The 21074-nt window shown below is 42.6% G+C and overlaps 1 protein-coding gene across 4 annotated transcripts in view; it reads right to left on the bottom strand.

The window, feature by feature from the left end:
- The window catches only part of NUMB (numb homolog (Drosophila)), a 35669-nt gene that overhangs the window by 1642 nt on the left and 12953 nt on the right, over positions 1–21074 (bottom strand). The window contains exons 2-9 of one of the 4 annotated variants that reach the window (XM_010152631.1): positions 20784–20858; positions 15462–15494; positions 9815–9889; positions 7842–7982; positions 6199–6400; positions 3697–3999; positions 1776–1925; positions 786–929 (exon numbers count right to left, since the gene is read on the bottom strand). In XM_010152631.1, the coding sequence (XP_010150933.1) occupies positions 786–929; positions 1776–1925; positions 3697–3999; positions 6199–6400; positions 7842–7982; positions 9815–9889; positions 15462–15494; positions 20784–20858 (1123 nt within the window). The remainder of the gene's footprint in view (positions 1–785; positions 930–1775; positions 1926–3696; positions 4000–6198; positions 6401–7841; positions 7983–9814; positions 9890–15461; positions 15495–20783; positions 20859–21074) is intronic. The other 3 variants (XM_010152633.1, XM_010152632.1, XM_010152634.1) reach the window with 3 other exon arrangements.

Genomic DNA, 21074 nt, shown 5'->3' with positions numbered 1-21074 from the left:
GGAATGCCAGAGATGGCTCCGCAACTCGTGTAATTTGGTGTTTTGGAGAAGTGGAAAGCCATTACTGCTCGGTGGTGCTCACTCAGCCTGACCTAGTTAAACACCACGTCAAGCCGAGCTTACCGTTGTTCTTACCGTGGGGGCTGCTGGAGGCAAAGCTTACCGCCTCTCTCACTTAGGTGGGGGAAGACTTACTGAAACGGGCCTGGTACTCCTACAAGGCCAAGTAGAAGCTACTGTTTCCATAGCAAAGTGCCTCTTTTGGGGCTGAGCTGGCAGCAGGCAGTGACGTTAGTCTGACTGTAGCCCTCTGGTGTGCATGTCCACAGGGGTGACAGCCACATGAAGTACCACCTGACTTGTATAGAACTATAGACAAGGAACGGAGGGGCCAACTAGACTTAGAATAAATGACCCTCTAAAGCCTTTAAGCAACCAACTTGATCTCTCCTTACAGACATTAGTGGAAAGAACAGCACAAACATTTTGGGTACACCTACAGATTCCTTGCCCTTCATCCCCAGACACATACCCTTTCATGACTTCCCTTTGAGCACTGGCCTTTCTAAAAAGCGACCACAAGCAGCATCAGACCAGCTCGCAGGCCCCGAACCAGCGAGTTCATCGCTTCCCTCCATCCACTTGTGCAAAAGGCTACTACGTCCGGCCTTTGTTAGCGTTCCTTCCGCTTGCCATAAAGCGGCATCGACAACTGTCTCAAGGGCTCAATTACGCTTTTGATCCAAGTTCTCATAGCAATGCACCGGATCTACTTCCAATCTTACCAGCGACCACGGCTGCAGCTCCAGTACTAGCAGCAGGAGCATGAGCCCAAGGATTGGTGTCACGAACTGGCATAGCTGTGGACACTACAGCAGCTTGGGATGGTTTAGCAGCAAGCACACAGAAGGCAGAGGCAGTGCCATTAACTAAAATGGGAGCAGACAACATCAGTGCCGTTAATTCATGCAGGGCATGCATGTGACTGGAATATTAGTGGGTCATGTCATACCTATCAACACACAACAACTCCACACGCTTCCACATGACAGCAGTTTGTGTGAGTTAGACAAACTGGACTGACAGTCGATAAAGCGAGTAAATCCCATTTCGCCAAGCCAACACTTGTTCACACAACTGCGGGACAGGGGAATTTTTATGGATTTGATGAGATCTTGAGTTCTGACGAAGTTAAAGTTGTTGTTTTTATAGAGAAGAGATATGGCTCACCAGAAGTTACTGTAGGATTAATTTTAGATTCAAAAGAAGAACAGATTTGAGATGCAAAGTAAAAATAACTACATTTAACAAGGAGAGGTTCTTTTTTCACACAACTTGTGTAAAAGCTGATCAGCGAAACGAAGATTAGAGGCTGCTACGAGTTCTATAGCTGGCATCTCTCCACAACTTAGATAAGAGCGTGTGTGAAAAACAGTAATCATGTGGTGGCACAAAACCTCTTCCCTTGTGGGATTTGGTTCCTGGGACACAGAGTCCTTCAGGTTTTTTGCAGCTGAGGAGGAAGAACATTAAAACAGCTGTTATCTCAAAGTCAGTCCCTTTTACAGGCAACTATCGTGTGGTACGTGCATGAACTTTTCATTAAAAACACTGAAAAACTAAACAGACAAGATGAAAAAAGCAGGACGCATTCCCCCAAAATACTGATAAACGGGACTTGCAAAAGAAATTAAGACCACGTGTTACTGGAAAGCAACAGGATGGGCATTCAAGCTTCAACCAGCACGGCCACGGCACGCAAAGAAATCACAAACCTTGAAAGGCGGGAGACTGTGGTGCGACTACTGTCACTGGCTTTGTCATGGGGGCCGAAGAGAAAGGATCTTCTGACGGTGCGCTGAAAGCACTGGTGATCTGAGAGCACAGGGCACTAATGCTGTCCGTTTCCCCTTCCACCTCAGGGACTACAACGTAAACAAAGTTCGTTACAGTGGAAGCGTAAAGGACAGGGAAACAAGTCACAAACACCAATGTGAAATTGAAATATAATTAGTTGCCTTATGTCCTAGATGTTCCTGCTGCTGATTTGCACGGCGGCTTTTTTTAAAATCAGTGTCGGAGACCTGACCTGAAACAGAATGCCACTGTAGCGCACTCTGTAGGGGGTAAGGAGATGAGCGTTCCAGATTTGAAGTCAGTTATTACTGCTCCCCTGCCTTAATGCAAGAGGATGTTCATTTCAGAAAATAAAAGGGGCGGATATAGCTTTAGCAGAGGAGATCTAAATCTTTCTGTATTAAAGTGCTAAACATATCAAGGATTTGGCACTCTGTGAAATGAAAATACTTCTGACAGATTTAAGTGTTGCACCACCAGACTTCCACACTAACCAGACGAAGTTTAAATGTGCTGACAGTAGTACAGTGGTAAGTTCAGTCCGGAGTCAGACTGCTGATTGTTCCAGTTCAGCGGTAGCTGAACAAACCCTAGCTCCTGTGCTAGAATGAGGAAAAGCAAAAGCTGAATGCTCAAATAAAATGGACACCGGGGTTTAAACCGAGTGCCAGCATAATGTGGATAAAGTAACATCTGGAGTAAACCCACTGCCTTACCAGATGTTCTCATTCTTACTGACTGCACTGCTTTTCAATAGTACTGCTCATCATCGGTCCTTCGTTGCACAGAACTGACACCAGCAGGCATAATTAAGCACAAACAGTATAAAACCAATAAGATGTCTGGACACAGCATGCACCGTATCTAAAATTCAGGGGGAGGCATGCCCGAAAATTGATTCTTTGAGGGATGTTCCAATGCAGCGCACGTGACGTGAGAGTAAGCGGCAGCGGCGTACATGGGAACATGCATCACGAGTGTTCTGCATCATGAAGAACTCGGATGGCAGCGTGCTCGGTGGGCATCGCTAGCAAGCTGTGCGCTACTACTGCTGTAAAACCGATAAACTCCGTGCTAGTCTTAAAGCAAAGGTCCCCAAATCAGGAGTAAAAGAGTCGTCAGACTAAGTTTTTTGTTGGTTTTGTCTTTGCCACAGTAACTGTTACTTTAAAACATAGAACCGCCAAGCTCGCCCTGTTGGCAAGCGAGAGTATGGCTGGCCCGCAGGGTAACTGAGCTAAGGGGGTCCTAGGGCATTATGCAAGGCACTGAGCACCCCAGGTATTTACGGTGGGATGACTCCAGGAAACCCCACTACCATCACGGGAAAACTGTACCACGTGTTACTCATGCAGCCAGCTGTTCCACCTGAAATTTCTTTTTAACGCAAGGTGAAAAGCCTTTTCATCGCTCTCGACCCGAATTCAGACAGGCAGAAGGACAGACTGCAGAAAAGCATCATATGATCCCACTGCAAGTGGTTAGGGCCTTGGAGGGATTTGTCTCTCAAGACGGCCTGGCATTAAGTGGAGGAACTGGTTCAGTGACTCAGAGGGAAGAGCCAGCACCCACCAATTCGCCAACACCCATTCCTGGAGCACTTCAAGCTGTGCTCCAACACTTCAGCTAGGGATTAGCACTGTTTGCCTTCTGACCACAGCATTTGAAATTCTTGCCTGTTCCCAAAGCAGTAGTTTTCTGATGTGGTGATGTTTGTTCATGAGAAATGATCCACGTGAGGCAGGAAGAAGGATTTACTAGAATTATTTGCAGCCATAGAGAAGGAAAGGAGGAAGAGACAATTTAAGGTAACGTTTCACTGGAACCATTTGGTTTTACCTGAGTTTTTCATGGGGAAATCGGTCTTCCTTTGCACTGTTGAAGGCAGCTCGTTTATTCGCAAAGACAACTGGCGTTTAAAAGGAGACATCTTTTGGCTAAGGGCAGGGAAGCCCCTGAAAGAGCCTTGCCTGGCAAGCTGTTCTATAGGGGCATGCCTCCGTGGAATAGCGTGGGGATTGCTCATTTCTTTATCCAGAGAGGCAGCGACTTCGGCAGTAGGAGAGGTTGGTGAGCCAGAGGAGGGGGCAGTATTGTTTGGTGAAGCACCTGGTGCTACTGTTTTCACTTCTGTTTCAACTGCTGGAGGAAATATAGGGTGAGGTTAGAAGAGTAAAGCACAGTAGTGTTCAACTGCCTACCCCTACTCCCGTTTGTTTTGAAAAGAGAAATTGCGGGAACCTGCATGAGCACTCTTCCAAAGGAGTTTCTAATAGCACAGCAGAAAAATATTTTGGGTATACCTTCACTGTCTTCACCGTGTCGCTTTGCAGACATCCAGTCTCCAAAGCAAAGCTTACCCAGGCTAGCCACTTCATAGAAACGCTGGCCTTGTATACGTAGAGTCTCTGCAGTTACTCCTGAGACCCCAGCTCTAGAAAAACCCACAATTGATTTGTGATTAAGACCGAAAAGCATACTGTGTGTTTGAGACCTTTACTTTGCCATGGCCAAAACATTCCTACAAGCTGTATTAAGATGCTGAGGGTGGCACAGCTCCGGAGCAGCAGGGAACAGAACCCAGCTCTAGGACCTTCTTGGCAAAGCTACCCTCCTACCCCCCTACAGAGCCAGCAGCAGTAGCCAACCACCCTGCCCAAGCTTGCGCAAGCTGACGGCAGCAGCAGCAGCACTTCACAGCTGAGGGTGGCTCCATTCAGTGCTCAGACTGCAGCTCCCCAGCTCCTCCGGGAAATACAGGATAGAGATGGAAGTGTGCTACAAGGGGATCCAGCCTCTGAGCTGGCAGGCCTTGCAAGCACCAGCCACATCCCCCTGTCACTTCTTTAATTGAATTTAGCTGTAATGTTACCACCCCATCACTAGTTCCTCGCACCGGAAGCTTCTCCAACTTAAAGTCAGCAGCTTCATTTGGCAGGGTTGTGCACAGCACCACAATGCCTCTGTGCACCAGGCAGAAACGTACGATTAAGCCTGGTTTAAATCATGACACCTATGATTACAATAGCAATAGGGATTTTTCCATCTCTAGGAAAACTCTGCCACTCGAGTCCTAAGTGAACTGGCTTAGGGAGCAATAAAAACAGCTCATCAACGCAGCAGAAGGGGAAATCTCACCATCCTGGTGTGAACTTGTTTCACCTACACTGCTTTTCAAACATTTGAGGAAAAAACAATAACCTTTGTTGACACATCGACAGAATAACTAGAAATGTGGTAAAGAGAGGAGTTGCACCAGAGATTTCTGAGGAGCTGGAATAGTAGGAGGAACTAATTATGTTGTCTTGCAAGCTTCAGTACCCATGAGTTGCAGCTGCTCGTTCAAGTGAAACTTTTCTAATCAGTCTTTCTTGGAAAGGATTTCACACACCTTCATTGAGTCAAGAGTTTGACTCATGCCCTCCAGTAACAAAGGCCTTGTGTTTAAGCTTCATTGAGCACATTCTAAAACTAACGTATGGGAACAAGCAGATGGATGATGAAAACGAAGATTAAAGTTTTGCAATCGAGTGGCAGCGTAAAACTGGCTGTGGAACCCTTTGCAACAAAAGTCCAACTCCACTGTACAGAGGGCTACGAACGATATTTATAATGCTTTTGGTTTTGTTAGCTGTAGAACTCCATACTTGGAGTAAAACTTGGGTGAGAAGTTCTACTTGCACTTGAATTCCAGAAAACTTTAAATGGTGCTTTCAATGGCTAAGGAGGAAAAACTAACTCCTCTCAAATCAGTTGGTTACTAGTTTTGAATGTAATTAACAGTGCAACGGTTATGTGTTTTATGGGGAAGGGGTGGTTGGTTTGGTTTTTTTGGAAAGCACACTGATTGATCTGCCGTTCCCTCACGCAATATAGCTCTACACTTTGTAACCTACCTTAAAAATCAAAATAAAAATACATTCCTTTCTAAGAAAAATGTGTATCGTGTTCTGTTTGTAAAGCATTAGACTACAAACAGGATTACTTTATGTCTGGCAAACTTTTAGGTTTTTAGCATTTTTCTAACAATTCCTTTCAGCATGGTTACCTACAGTGCTCTCTGCCTCAGAGCAGGCTGACAAAACAAAGCAGGAGCAGCTTTCACATAGGAAGCCACTTATACTTTTTCCAGAGGAGGTGTGGGAAAACGCGCTAGGAGCGAATCTGGGAGCGTTTTTCATTTTGTGAGGTGACAAGCGTCTGGGAATACGATTTGTACACAGCGAGGTTCAGGAAAGGGAACGCTCCAAGGACGTTAAGCCTCAATCCTTGCACAGGCTCCAGTTCACCACAGCGCTGGCTTTGCTCGCTACGGATGACGGCGAGAGTTGCACCCCGTACCTTTAGCATCCGGCATCTGTCTCATAATTTCCTCTCTCTCTGCTTGTTCAGTAGCGGTAGTGACCCTGAATGACCCCTCTCTAGTGAACGTGGTTCTGCTGGCATCAAAGGTGGCAGTCACTCCACACTCCTTCTCTCGCTTCTGCTTTCGCTCCAGGCATGCTGCGAATGCACAGCCCACGGCGTGACTCAACCTTTCCCCCTGCACGAGACAACATTGCATCATACGGTAACCGGAACAGAGACACACATGCCCTTCAAGCGTCGCAAAGCCATAACCTGCCTTGGCGGGGGCAATCTCGTTTCAGGCATTAAAGAGAACGGCCATAATCTGCCACCTTTTGTACGGCTCTAAAATTAAACCTGGTATCTCCTCCCAACCACTAACGCGCAAGCGGTGTTCAAGGTGGCCACCCAGAAGTGAGAGAGATTGCGGGATAACACGTTCAGTTCAGCTGCTGCTGCAATGCCAGTGCGATAACCTGCCCCCAGGGATCCCTTGCCTCTGGATACATTTCTGCACAAAGGAACCCTCGTGAAGCCATCTCAAGCAGGTGTAATTCCCAAGGACAGGTAAATGCTGTTCTTGGATGGAGAATGTTTACAGGGAGCTCAGGGAGACGCTACCGCTGGGTGCAAGCGTGAAAATTAAAAGTACAGCGTTGACTACTTACACCTCTTAGCGGCCCTGACCAAATGCACAAGTTAGCAGTAAGAGTGCCTTCTGAAAAGCACTTCCATTAACCACCAGTGAGGTCAAAAGGACCCACTATCCAATAACTGCAATAAGGAAAGGAAATGCAAGTCAGAGGAAGTCCAGCAATCCAGCTGACAGAGCAGCCACGGGCACTATTACCACCAGTAGCTCAACTCATCCATTATAATCAGCAAGTGAATTGACCCGTTATTCAGAGAGGAAAATAGAAATGCTCCAGCTCTAACAGAAGTTTAACTGGGATCTTCTAGCTTCATTGTTTCTCTTTACAGAAAAATGATAACTCGTCAAACACAATGGCCCTGAACATGCAGCTCTTTGGAGTTCACGCAATGAATTTGCATGAGGCTTCGAGCACTTTGTATGACATACACGGGATTCAACAAAGAGCAGGAGGAGCAAAAAGGCCAGATCAGGGCATTAAATAACTCAAGTGTACACAGTGAGAGACTGATAGAGGTAACTTACTTTCAAACCTTCTGCTGGAGAACTCTATCACTTAGAAGCCAACAGGAAGCTGACTTAAATCAGTTTACCTCTATCCCTTAACATTCAGATGACTTGCCATTCAAGACAACATTCGCATACAAGAGGCTGCATTCATAACCAATCTGTATTTACTCACTATGGTTTTATCCTGAAAAAACTGTCACTGCTGTTTCAGTTTTTGGCTGTATACATTTTCAGCCTTCTACTAGAGATATCTGAGGCTGACTGCATTCCGTTTATACACATGCTGGGCACCATTTCTCTCCAAAAGACGACACCACAGAGGGATGGCAAATACAAAGAATCAGAAGTAAAATAATTTTCAAGGACTCTGTAATATTTTAGCTGAAGTTAAAACATACGGCAGTATTCTAGGAAGTTAGTTTTCCCAAGCTAGAAGCTGGAAGGGTTGAACACATGCACCCCAGACTAAACTCACCGTGTCCTTTACGGCCATAAAGCAGTGGCATATCCAGCGTCTCGTCGTGCCATCTCGACAGATGTACGAGAATGCCCGGTCAAAGTTCCTGTCTGGTGCGCAGAAAGAAACCTTCTCTATTGTCTGATCAACTATAAGATCCTAGAGGGGAAGAAATCCCCGCCCACCCCCACAAAAGAAAAGTGAGGAAATAGGGAGAAACACTTGAACAAGTCATTTTCAGTGTTAACTGCAAGATGAGTTAGACTAAAAGCAGGATAACCTGATGTGGCTGTAATGATCTACCAATGAATCCACCATTCAGAATCTATTCCCAATATGAAATAAAAAGGACAACTGACATTTTCCTCCAGCCCCCTTTGGCAGAAGTGTGCCAAGGCACCACTTAAGAATGCAGGGACACAAAATTCCTAAGATCTCTCCTTTAGACTATGAAGCTTTTGGTTTATTTTGTTTTTACAGCAGCTCCACTAGTCTAACAATCAAAATAATCTTTACTGTGTTTAAAACACAACTTCTGGGAGAGGTCTGCAAGGTGAAAAGACCTACCAGCTGCTATACAAAAAGCAAAAGCTAAGCAGGGATGCCATGGAAAAGCACCAGCTGCACCGGTACTATCAAACACCCTGATTTGTTCCCATAGATTGATGGGAGGAGTGTTTCTAAAAAGTATAGTTTGACAACTAGGCTATCTTTATTAAACTTTATTTTTTAATTTCCAACCCCCCTCAAAGTGTTTCTTTCGTTTGGAGGTTGGCACTTTGCACCTGTGCCAACACCTCCAACCACCAGGAGGCAATAGTATCTTCTCGTTTTCAGTCCTATACTTTTCATTTCCTCCAGGGTCTGCACAACTCATTAAAATTCGATTTCAAAAATACCAGATATATGCAGTAACATTTCTAAAAATAATACCCGTATTATTATTTTCAAATGAGGCAATCAGCAGACTGAATTCACCTACATCAGTATGTTTGTATTAGAAACTGCATTCTAAGAGTCAGTAACTGTAGCTCTGATGAACGGTACCGTACCAGCAGCCCCGGAGAAGTCCAGCCACAAGGCAGGTATGTGACGGGCAGCTGTACTGCAGAGGGATATGAATTATCTGACCTGCTTCTCAGTGTTGGCTTGCAGAAATCATCTCTCAGATTGACAAAATAAGGGTTATGGGACATGAATATAAAATTAATTCATGTCAGACTAATCAGCATAGAAATTGTTCCAATAGCCATGTCATCTTTTAAAATACTAGCATGCTTGTAGAGGTAAGCCTAAAGCTCTTATTTCTAACTGCCTACATCTAGATAAATCCAAGAATTGTTTGCAGCTACTTGCACGCAGGCGCCTTGGTGGTACACCCTGTGCTATTTCACAATTAAAAAGATGTAAAACAATCTGGAAGCATGCTACAAATGCATTAGCATTCCACTCAGAACAACAGCGTGGATGTTAGAAATAGAAATCATCAAATTTGAAACTGAGTTACAATTTAGCTTGAGGCTGAGGGCACAACCCTTCTCCTCCAGCTAGCTCTGGTTCATTCAGACCCATCCTAGGATGTGGATGCACTGAAAATTATATTGATTGACATGAGGTTGCTCATGTATCACTACGGCAGCCTTCTGCAGTGGTGCAGAACAAAGCCAAGGGGCTCTCCAAGTTCAGTGTCAACACAACTTATTAGGAAAAAATGGTTCTTCTGGTAAATGCAACAAAAAAAAAAATTCCAAGCTTGTGCTACCTGCCACATTTTATGAAACTTTCTTGAGAGTAGTGTGGAATTAACTGGGGGAAAAAGATAGTAGGCATACATATATTTACAAAGCAAGAAATGATTGAACTAATTACACACTTCAGTCTTCCTTCCAAATACCAACATTTGCATTAACATAAAGACTGGTGTCCATTTGGAGTTCTATCACATACGTTACTACAGAAAGATTTGAAAGTGTAATCCAGGGAAATCTAACCTTTGTTTTCTCATCTACAACTCTGAGTCCATCCGCCGAAACCCACAGGACTGCTTTAACGGCTTTCTTCCCAGACTTTCAAAAAAGAAAAAAAAAGAGGGAAAGAAATGCAACAGTTTTATGCCAACAGCGTCAGACTGCCGCCCGCTACCCCCTTTCCAAGAACCAGAACATTAAGTGTAGGTGAAGTCCACGGTCAGTAGGGTGCCCAAAGCCAGATACTCAATCCAAGTTGCCAAACATTCAGAGAACCAAGCCAAAGCCAGTAGTCCAGAAACAGCACATCGTAGGGATGGGGAGAGGGCGCAGGACAGGTGGAGGCAAAAAGAAGGTGTACGTCCACTGACAGTAAAGAATTCAAGACTGACCGAGTGGGCGAAGAATTCCACCAGAGTCCGAAAACACTCATTCATAAGGAGTTACACCACAGGTAGCTTCTTTAGCACAAGTTTAAACGTAGGAAAATTCTTAAGTGGTATTTCCACCAGCCCTACCTACCCTCTGCCCCAATAGTTGCCTGGCAGAATCATGGCATCACCTTAAACCAGTGTTAAAAGCACCCAAAAATCATCAGTAACTGTGTTATGAGCTTAATGCTAAGATGAACCATCCAAACACGTTGCTCTAATTTATTAAGATCCAAGCGTCACATCTTGGAAGAGAGGTAGAAAAAACCGATTCCTTAACCATTATGCGTGTATCTTGAAAAAGCAATGGTGTGCGGCAGGCTGACACGGCGGAGGAGCAGTCTGGCTTCTACCCAAGACCTGACTGTGGGAACTTTCAGCTGCCGCAAGCTGGGGGTAAGTGGGAAACACAAGAAGGCTTCAGGAGCTGTTCAAACTAAGGATTCTTTCTAGGCTGTGTGCTTTTTAATGGAAAGTTACAGAGAACAGTATAAACACTTGACACAATATTCTTCTCAAACTAATTCACTAAGCTGAAAATAGGTACGAGATGTCAACGTAATTTTACTGATTGTTACCGAGAACAACTACTACTAGAAAAATACCAGGTTTTGAATGTCTTACTTTAACCCCCAAGCCCCATACTTTAAGCCAGCTAATACACTATTCTCCCTGTAACTTCTTTTGAAGCACTGGTTTTTACACGTGGCTACTAACGGCACCCGCCACAGACCACAGCGGGGAGTGAAGAGAGCAACAACAACGATGAGGGGGTATCAGCTAGTGGCTTCATGCAAGAATTACAATATTATTTTTTCAATGGTTCGTTGCAGATGTACATAATCTCTATTTATATGGCAAGTAATGGTGCAAGGACACATTCTAGTATAAGGTACCACACGTTCAAAGCCTGCAACGCTGATTTTAACCCTGTTAGGAGGTACTATCTTTGGGTGAAAAGTCTCCTCTTGTATCACACTTTGGTTTCACTCTCAGGGAAAGCAGCGACTGTGAAGAAAACAGGCCTGGCAGGACCTCTGTTTGTTTTTTTGGGAGGAACTCTCTGTCCCAATTTCGGAAGCAGCAATGACAACCCGAGATTTTTCAAAAAGCTGGGTGAGAACAGAGAATGGCAGCGACTTGTACAGAAGAGTGATTAAAAGAGAAAAGAGCGAAAATAAGCACAGCGTGAAAGCAAGCTATGGAAAAGTGCTTGCAGAAGCAAGTTTTTAAATCTCTGTTCAGCCTGCTGGATACCCCAGAGAAGGTTTGAAGTAAAACTGTCAGATTCTGGAATTCCTAATGGAAAAGATATAATTCACAAGGGAAGATGTACTAAAGTTTACTATCTTACGTGTTAAAAAACACTGCAGCATTTAAGCACTTCTGATGTTTTACCTTAAAAGCCAGTAAATATTGATACCCATGAAATATAGCCTATATTTTCAATGCTCAACCAGCTTCCATAGCCTGAAAGTCCTTATTAACCCCAAAACAAATGGTCTGTAGAGGTCTGCCTCCTTGAATTGCTTTAAAAAAGGAGTGCAAGTTTCTTATAAATAATTAACAGTCTTAAAATGCTTATTTCAAGCAGAAACAATCAATCAAGAGAGGTAACGCCTGCAGGTAACTGTTTGGTTTAGATTACCATCATTAGAAACAGATATGTGTCTTTCCCCAGCAAACAATAAAAAAAATAATCTTGTTTCTGCAGAAATAGTGAATAGTTCCTGAAGCCTGAATTAAACAAGTCAAGTTTAACTGAGTTGGGTACTTCATAAAGCAGTACTGATCTTTAGCAGAGCTATTCCTCACCTGCTGTTTTACCAAATGAGGATTTCAAAATATCTAAGACATGGAACTTCATGTTTCTGAGAATAAAGTCAAAAGACTAAAGGATGGTCTAATTCCTTGTCTCCCACTGGAAACATAAGGTTCCTCCTGCAAGATAACCAAACATGGGTTTGCTACACTGAGAGAAAAAGAAAACGCATTTATCTTCCACTTCCTCCTTCTCCATTTATGGTGGACGCAGCACTTCGTAAGGGTATGTCCCTACAGTTTACACCCCAAACACACAGCTGCTCCTGTTGGGCAACACATGATTTTCCCCATCTACTGAATCCTCAGTTTGTCTGTGTCTACAAGTGATGTATGAAGGAACAGACCTCTCCACAGCACATTATATTGGCTATACCAATCAAAGTACTACACTGTTATGGGGGGGAGGAAGGGGATATTGCCAAGTGCATCATGATTACAAAGGAGATAGGAGCATTTACACTCCTGGCATGGACTGGACAAAGATCAGGCCAGATGCAAGATCTGCATGGGAAGCAAACTCCAACACAGAACTGCAGCTTGTGCCATAAACACCGAAAGGTACAGGTGACTCCAACCAAAAGTATTTAAAGCAAATGGCCAATATCCACAGGAACAGTGTGGTCTGAAACGTTGCTACCAAGGGACTCGTCTAGACATCCATATCAGTAGCTTGTCTTCATATCCAAAAGCTTTTGGATGACAGCACTTCTGGAGGCGAGCCACGCGTGGCACTGACTCCCAAGAGCCTGATTTGCCGGTGCTGAGTCAGCCCCGATAGAAACCTCGCTGCTCAGCACTTCTTCGGAGGTTAGCAATCCGCTCCAACACGAGGTTCACTATCCGGACTGATTTCAGAGTCCTCTGAGGTCTACAGGAGGGCAGGCAAGGCATTTGTCCTAACAGACAGTGAGGCCCGAAGACACAGCAGGACCACTGTGGGTTGGGCACAAGGGAAACCTCTGACAGGGATGGGCATCCACCAAAAAATAAAAGGAGTAAATCTGAAGCGCACATTTCCTAATCAGCAGCGTGGGTCACGACAATTTAACTGTTAGAAGCGATAGCTAGAGATAAGTAGCAGCTATATTGTAAGGTGGGAAATAAGAGTTTTAAGGATACCAAAGCAGAATTAAAAGTTGCCTGATAATGCATTTTTTAAATACTGCTAAATTGTCTCTAGTCTTTCTGCCTATTTTAGTCTGTCCTGGGACTCAAAAGAGCTGTAAGATGTATCTGGAGCCTGAGGCATCTAAAAAGAGAATTTGTTGTTTCAGACTCTGTATAAAGCACTGCATGATAAGAAATACATGCACTCAGTGGAAGCAAAACATAAGAAGGATCACTGAATCTGTACTACTATTCATTACAACAGGAAAACTTCAGTTTTAAAATGTGAAGAGCTGCATAAAAAGGCAGTTGATTCGTTTATGTTGTGTATGCTACACAACATAAAACTGCAGAAGCCTAACCTGGAGCTATCAGGCATCTCATTTTTATTTAAAGCTGAAAAGAGAGTCTCTGCCATACTAAACACTTGAACATTTCTGGACACAAACCCATCAGATTTACCTTTTAGGGGGAGAAATTATGGACAGGGAAAGAAGCAAACTTGTCTAGACTGACTTTTTGTAAGCTGGCAGGGTGTTTTAAGCAGCTCTGTGGTTTGGCATATTATATTAATCCCAATGCAAGGCATCTGCAGAGAAATTATGGATGAGACAGCCAAAAGATAAAAAAAGCATTGTTAGCATTTCTCAAATATTAATAAGAACAGCTGACCCTTGCTTTGCCGTTTTTCACCCAGACGCAGGTCAAAGCTGCAATAAAGGCACTGCCATACTGACACTGGGGATGTCTAAACACCATGGATTTAAGTGCTCACAGTGCCAATTCGTGAAACTTCAACAGGCTGAAGTAGAAGTAGGTCCCTCTTTGGCAAAATAGTATAATAAAAGGCAAAGCACATCTACAAGGGTGTGGCAAACTACTGGTCTAAAAACGCTCCGAAGACGTAATGGGGAAGCTGGCATATTTAATAGATAAAAATCTATCTTTGACATTTTAGTTAAGTGCTATGCAAAGGTCTGGCATTTTACATCTTTACTTTCCGTGTGTCCTAACATAAGTTAATACCAGCAAGCAGAAAGAAATCTAACATAACAGATCAGGTCGAGGTCAGGGTTTTTCTGTTTGTTATGAAGTCTGTAAAAAGTAGTTAGCGTTTTTGATTGTTAAGCAATCAGCATGTCTTCACTCCAATCTCTGTGGATTCCAGCTCTTCAATTTTGTTAGCATGACCCGATAAATCTGACAGGTCTCCCACCTACAGTACTTGGGCCCTTCCCTATCACTGCACTTTAGATGTGTGCTTTCCCAGACCGTAGGAAGAAACCTGAATTGGGGTAACAGCTGTCCCTCTGTGACATGCATCACAGACTGAGGGAAAGGTGAAGAAGAAGCAGCTGAAAAAACTTTATTTACTCCCCAAGGAAAGCCCAGATAGGGTTGTGACCAAAGAGTAATCTGCTCCAAGAGATTTTTGTGTGTATGGAAGTTACAAACCTGTTAGTTTCTATGTGAGCCCAGACTGATTTTGCAACAAGATACTTCAGAAGCCACATCTTAAGACTAACTCCAAAAGAAAACTAAATTAAAATGTTTTACAGGAATTTTAAACACAGAAATAGGGAACAGATGAGAGCTAAGAGGGGGAGCCCTTTCAGAGATCTACACACTCTGCCTTGCATAGGTGTAGGCAGCAGGAACAAAACCTCCCCGCCACCAGTAGAGCACGTTCTTAGTAAGGACAAAGAGTTGCTTTCCCTTCACGTCTAAGATACTGCACTTGTGAAAACAAGTCAACAATAGAAACAGTCATTTTTTCTGTCATACAGGAGAGTTGCGATTAGAAAAACCATAGTAGGTAAGTGCCTGCTCTCATCTTCAAACACCTTTGAGCTCAGACTGTGCTCAAAAAAAGGGTTTAAGAGATGGTTATGTGGAGGCACACTGCTTTCTCCCAGTGCTAACATTTGGGTCTACTCGTGGTGCCAGGCAGCCGATCACACAGCTCCTACAAGTTACAGACCCCAGCTGCTCTGCAGATACTTGCCCAGGTGACACGGGCCAGCACAAGTTTAAGGGTTTAAAAGAAGAACTCACTTTTTTTATTTCCCCAGGAAGACCAAACCACTTGAGAACACTGGATTTCCACTAGAGTCCACATGGATTTAAGTCTGTGTTTCAGGTTGCTTTTTTAACCATATTCTTTGTTTGATTAAACTATTTCCAAGTCTGTTTTAGACTCAAATATTCTGGAATGGATTAGGGGATTCTCAACTCCCTGATTTTATGGCAGTGCTATACCAGGGATGTAACTCCTTATAGTGCAAGCACAAACGAGGCATTAAACTTACTTTTCCAAAGAAGCCTTTGAAGAACTTCCTTTCCTGGAGGAACAGGGGGGACAAGTCGAGCGCTATTACTGTAGGTAGCTAAAATGTCCCAGGGTTTCAAACCAACAAGCACACACAAGAATAGGGTTTGGAGGGAAAGGAAGGGGTTTGTAGAGTTATCCATGAGAAGGTGCGACAGGCAAATGTGAAAATAATCCCATGAAAATGCAGATCAAAGGGCACGCACACAATTCTAACAAGCTACTGCCCTGAAATTGGTGGAAAGAAGAGAACCTCAGCCCCAATTTCATGCAAAATGGTTACTTTCATTTTCACTCTCTCTTGTTTAGTCCCTTTTAGTTAGGTTAGAAACCAACTTGGCAGCAGACATGGTGGTTAAACGGTTAAAATCCTGTATGGGTTCTTGTGAAATGCAACGTTCTAACTCCAGAATTACAGTCAAGTTTGCTCTGTATTGATCACTCTTCCCCAAGGCAAATGCTTTGCAAGCTGGAGAAGCACATACGGCTGGTATAAAGCAGGGTTAAACACTGGTTCATTCTCTTCCATTTATTTGTTGCTTTGGATTACACTGTTTTAGACTTCACACCTTACGCAGTCTTCTCTAACAGCGAGGAATTTCATCTTACCTTGTGGTACAACTACTAAACCACAACTGAGTTCCCTTCCTATTTCACTTTCTCTAAAGCCTTCAAAGGCTTTATACAGTATTTCTACAAACATTAGATATTCATTCTACAACTCTGAATTGACAGGCTGCACAAGACCCCTTTCAAGTCAGCTCAGACAGGGAGAGGTTAGGCAAGTGCAAAGATACCAAGAGCTGAACTTCCTAAACTTCTTCAGCCTGGAAGCGATTATAGCGAATGCCCAATTCACAGTAAGAGAAAGAGTAAGAGAAAGGCAGCACACAATTTTAAGCGTACTTGCATGCAGTTTAGTTTAGTGGCTTTATATTGTCACCAGACAGTGAAAAGAAAACTGCATGATCTGAACCAAAATCCTGAGAGAAGACGTCAACAGGCCTGGTCCTCTGTGAGCACGGCCACACACTGCTCCATGTTTGAGGGAAGCTGGCACAAAGCAAATCACTGGTCCTGTTACCTTTCCAAATTGTTTGGCTTGTAAGGCAGCTATGGTATAGTAATAGGGTGGAGATGGAGAATTGGAGGTGAGACAGAGCGCCTCTTTGCGACAACCCGTGACCCCAGATTACCGCCGTGCAATTCCAGCCTGTTGATCGCTGATAACAATACTATATTAAAAATATTATTACAAATACCCCGAGGCAGCGTCTCGAGAATTGATTGATAAACAAGGTTATATTTAAAACAAAGCTGTGCTTCTGACGCAAGCCAACAAAAGCCAGGAAACACAAAGTTAAGAAGGGAGTGTCAATCTCGACTTCGCATTTCCTGACTCCCATTGCTGTGCGCCTCTCTGCCTGACGTCCTTCCACAGAGCTTTTTACCGAGTATCTGTAACATATTTATGTCAACTCAGACACTGTATAAAGAACATTTTTAAGTTCAGTCAGCTGAAAAGCTTAACAATTTCTAGAGGCAGTAACGGTTATGTATTTGGACAGGATATGCTGAACACTAGGAGGGGAACTAATGGATTAATCACGGTTTTGTGTACATAATGAGAAGGGGTTGGATGCTGCTGCCAAGTTGAGCAATGACTATTGCATTACACTAAATAACAGCTTTTTAAAGACAGCAAAAGCTAGAGAGATTCACCAGAAGCTACCTCATTTTTAGGTGATGGTTAATTTTGCTCTCAGCAAAATGCGCGTTAAACAAGATTGGTTTTTTTAATAAACTAGAAAAGGTTAATAGAAAAGGCATCATGCAAAATGGGTTTTAAACAACACTAAGTTAATGTAGTTTAGAGATAACTAATGCATGTTTTAAAATATATTAAATTATGTCTCTTTACCTGCTAAAACAAGAACATATATTAACACAAATGCATCATTTAAAACAAAACGTGGCAAGTTAGAAACCAATACTACACACTAAAGCTGATTTAAAAATCAAAACATGACATGAGAGAGTATACTTTTGTCTTTATACAAAGTTCCCGTACCTGAATCAAATACACTTACAGAGTCCTTACAAAGTTATTTTCCAGTTTACACTAAATATTTTAAATTCAGTGAAATGGTTCTGAAGAAACCAAATACAAGGTGTCCAAATACAAGGACCCTACCAGATATGAGATGTACAGACAGTTAGGAATACATCTCTAAGGGAAAAATGCAGGCTCCACTGGTAATATAAACCCATGTAAATAATAGACTGTCAGCTATACATGGGTTTCTGGTCTGTTAATGAGACTGCAGTACCATTTCGTCAGACAGAAAACAGGGACATAACTCAAGTTTGTCTTCATTCATTCTAAACCACAGCATAATCTGCACATTATAGTATTGTTGGTGTGCATTTTCAGAGCTATAAAACTGTAACACAGAATACAGTATGGAGGAGGGATTCTCTAGCTAAAAGTGGCTTCTTTTACTCAGCTCTCAATTAAACAATGCCTGAATAAAATGTCCACCATCATCTGGTTTCAAGTTCTGCAAGATGCAGCGTTCAAAAACAATTACACAACATGAAAGGAGCAGGTAACAAAAAACCCTGATAGGTTATTTCTCACAATAAAGAGACAGAATGATTTGTTTGTGTCTTTTTTTCAAAAGGCAAAGCAGATATTAAGCTGTTCCTAAAACCAAGATTAACACTTTTCTATATTCTTCTTGACAAATCCCATAAATGGTTTAAAAACCATTAGTCAGCCCTAAAAAAGAACAGACTTCAGTTCCCCAAATGAATTGCCAACTGTTGGAGAACAAGAATTGAGAAAAAAAAAATGTATTAAAATAAGTAAAGACAGAACTTAGAATGTTAAATGCTTGTACCTTCTAAAATTTAAGAGAACAGAACTATTATCTATTGACTGGATTTATAAAACCTACACGTTACCTGCAAAGAAAACAGTAAATATTAAAATAGGCCACATATATTTTGATGTAGTTTAACTATATGAAAAGTGAAGTCCAATTTCCCCTTAAGATAGTCTTTCAGTTTGAGCACTGCACCTCAAACTTGTAATTCTTTCAAGACCAACAGAAAGCCCATTAAAATAACCAAGTACTGTGAAAGCAAGAGACTACCAAAAGAACTAACTCTATTCTTATTCCTTGCTTGCTGAAACATCATCCAGTGGTTTGGCTTTTGCTAATTAAGAGAGCGTATTGTACAGAAAAGAGGTTTCGGTAATAGCAGGGTCCTGAAGAAATGCCCCCAGTGTAAAACCTACATGCTGGGGGTGGGGGGAAGGGTTTGAATTGCAGCGAGCAGCTCCAAATGAACTTTGGATCTGAGGGAGTCTAGCAACTAAAACACACAAAGTAGTTTCAGTGATCTGAATCTTCCTCTTGGGGCCCAGTGAGAATTTCGCCTCTCCTACTCAACAAACTCTGACAAGTAGACAATTCAAACAGCAAACGTTAAGAGACCTGCACTTGTGCCTAATTCATATATAGATATCAAAAACTTGAAACAGCCAGAGAAATCAAAATTACCTGAAGAAAATTGTTGAATTTATGAGAATTTATGAGAATGGGTAAGTTCATGCCATTCACAACTTGGAAAAATGACATAGCACGGAATAGGGAAATGAAATTATTTACTTCCAGAGAATGCACTGTAAAAGCTAGATACTCAAGTCTGACATTTGAATCTGTAGTTCAGGTGATCAGGAATACCACAATCCTGGAATCATCCAGATTCCAGAAGAAAGCAGGCACTATGTTTTTACTGTGTATCTTTATTTATATTCTTAGCTACACTTAACTGGCTTGTGGGCTTAAAGTTTATAGAAAACTAGAGAAAAAATACTTCACAGCATAGCTCCCTAGAGAAGAGAATGACAGAAGTTGCATAAAGTAGATACTGCAAGGTTATTTGGTGTGCTAATAGGAAGTATTCTGATGGAACAAAAACCAGAACAAAAACGGATGCAATTCATTATGTGGTCAGTACTTGCACTTCTAGCTATATAAACTAAATCCATAGAACAAAGAAACTCATTTATATTTTGTGTGGCCCTTTTTAATAAAAATCAATCACCAATCACTGTTGGACTGAATGGGAACAGATGGGATGCGGCTTGAAAAGGTTGCTATACATTAGCTGAGAGAGAACCTAATGAAAAGGCTTGATTTTAGTCAGAGCACTAAACCAATTCAGAAACTTTAGAGCACAACAGAAGGATGATAACCTATAATCCTCTGTTGTGTGCTAGGATGAAGGAAGAACACATTTAGTTGGAAGATATTTGAGCTCTCACACTTGATGAGGGGAAAAAAAGCGATGTCCAGCAGCAGATATCTGGACATCTGTCCAGTAGCAAAGGTGCAGTAGAAGTGTTTGATGTATTTTCAGTAATTTTGTTGAGCTACAAGGATATGAGAGTTACTTCCACTTAATGCATCGCTGAGGAATGTATACAGCTAAGATACGTAAGAAGTGATGAGAAGGATTGCAGTTCTCTGTCCCCATTCAGACTTTGAATTTCAATGGCCTTTTCTCCACGTGTTCTCTTCAACGCCGTTTTAGCCTCAGTTCCTTGACAGACAGATCATTGCCTTTCTGGAGTTTGCTATTTCTACAGGATTTTGTGATATGACTACTGCAGGAAAGAGATGACAAGGCCTCTTCAAAGGAGCCATAGAAATACGAAGAGCTTTGAACGAGTGCCGTTTACAGAAGCCAAACTAAGAGCAGCCCACTTCATGACATATCAGAATTAGGCAGCCTTCAGGCCACTTTGAGCAGATGCAAGCCAGATTATTTCATGCGTGACTACAATGTTGCAGTGCATTAGAAAAAAGCAGCCTAAATCAAGTAATATTTTGTATAACAGTGAATTGAGTCACTATTAAAGTGGCAGGCAACAGAGGGAAGAAGAGAGAGGGAGAGGAAGAGAGAGAGGGAGAAAGAACTGTTAAAAAAACAATGGTTGAAGTCCCATGTGGGTACCAACTTAGTCTCAAAGGTCACAGAGGATTTCTACACATTTGTTTTGCAAATATTTTCTGCAAGTAGAAAGTAGAAAGAACAGTTGTAACTCTCTCCCTCTCATCATCAGATTAGCACATCCCCCTGACTGCAGCAGTGCTCTCAAACCAGCCAACTGTTCCCCTAGCATGGGTCAGGAGTTCAGCCTTTCGCTGGGGCACTGCTGCTGGACAGACCTTTCCCAGTAACGCCCACAGCCCCAAAGCCAACGTTTTTGTGAAACAAATGTACATACAGATTTGAGTCTCTTCACCGCATCTTCACAGATATGCATTCCTCTGGATTCATCCACCTCGACGTGCCCCAAGTACTGCAGGAAGGAGAGTAGGGGGTGAAAAGCTTAGTAGCTGCTCTTTAAACTCCCTGGGATTAAAAATCCAATCTCTCTGTGCAGCTGAGATGACAGACACTAACAGCACTTCACTAGCCTTCTTTTGAGACCTGTATTTGGAATTTTGACCTTGTATTTACACAGGGCACCAGCATCTGTAGAAAACCATAATAAATATAGAAATTTTGAGGGAAA

The sequence above is a fragment of the Eurypyga helias genome, unplaced genomic scaffold (assembly GCF_000690775.1).
Source record: "Eurypyga helias isolate BGI_N326 unplaced genomic scaffold, ASM69077v1 scaffold5565, whole genome shotgun sequence".
Lineage (NCBI taxonomy): Eukaryota > Metazoa > Chordata > Aves > Eurypygiformes > Eurypygidae > Eurypyga > Eurypyga helias.
Note: the sequence above shows the minus strand (reverse complement) of the source record. Positions and strands in the feature narration are given on the sequence as shown.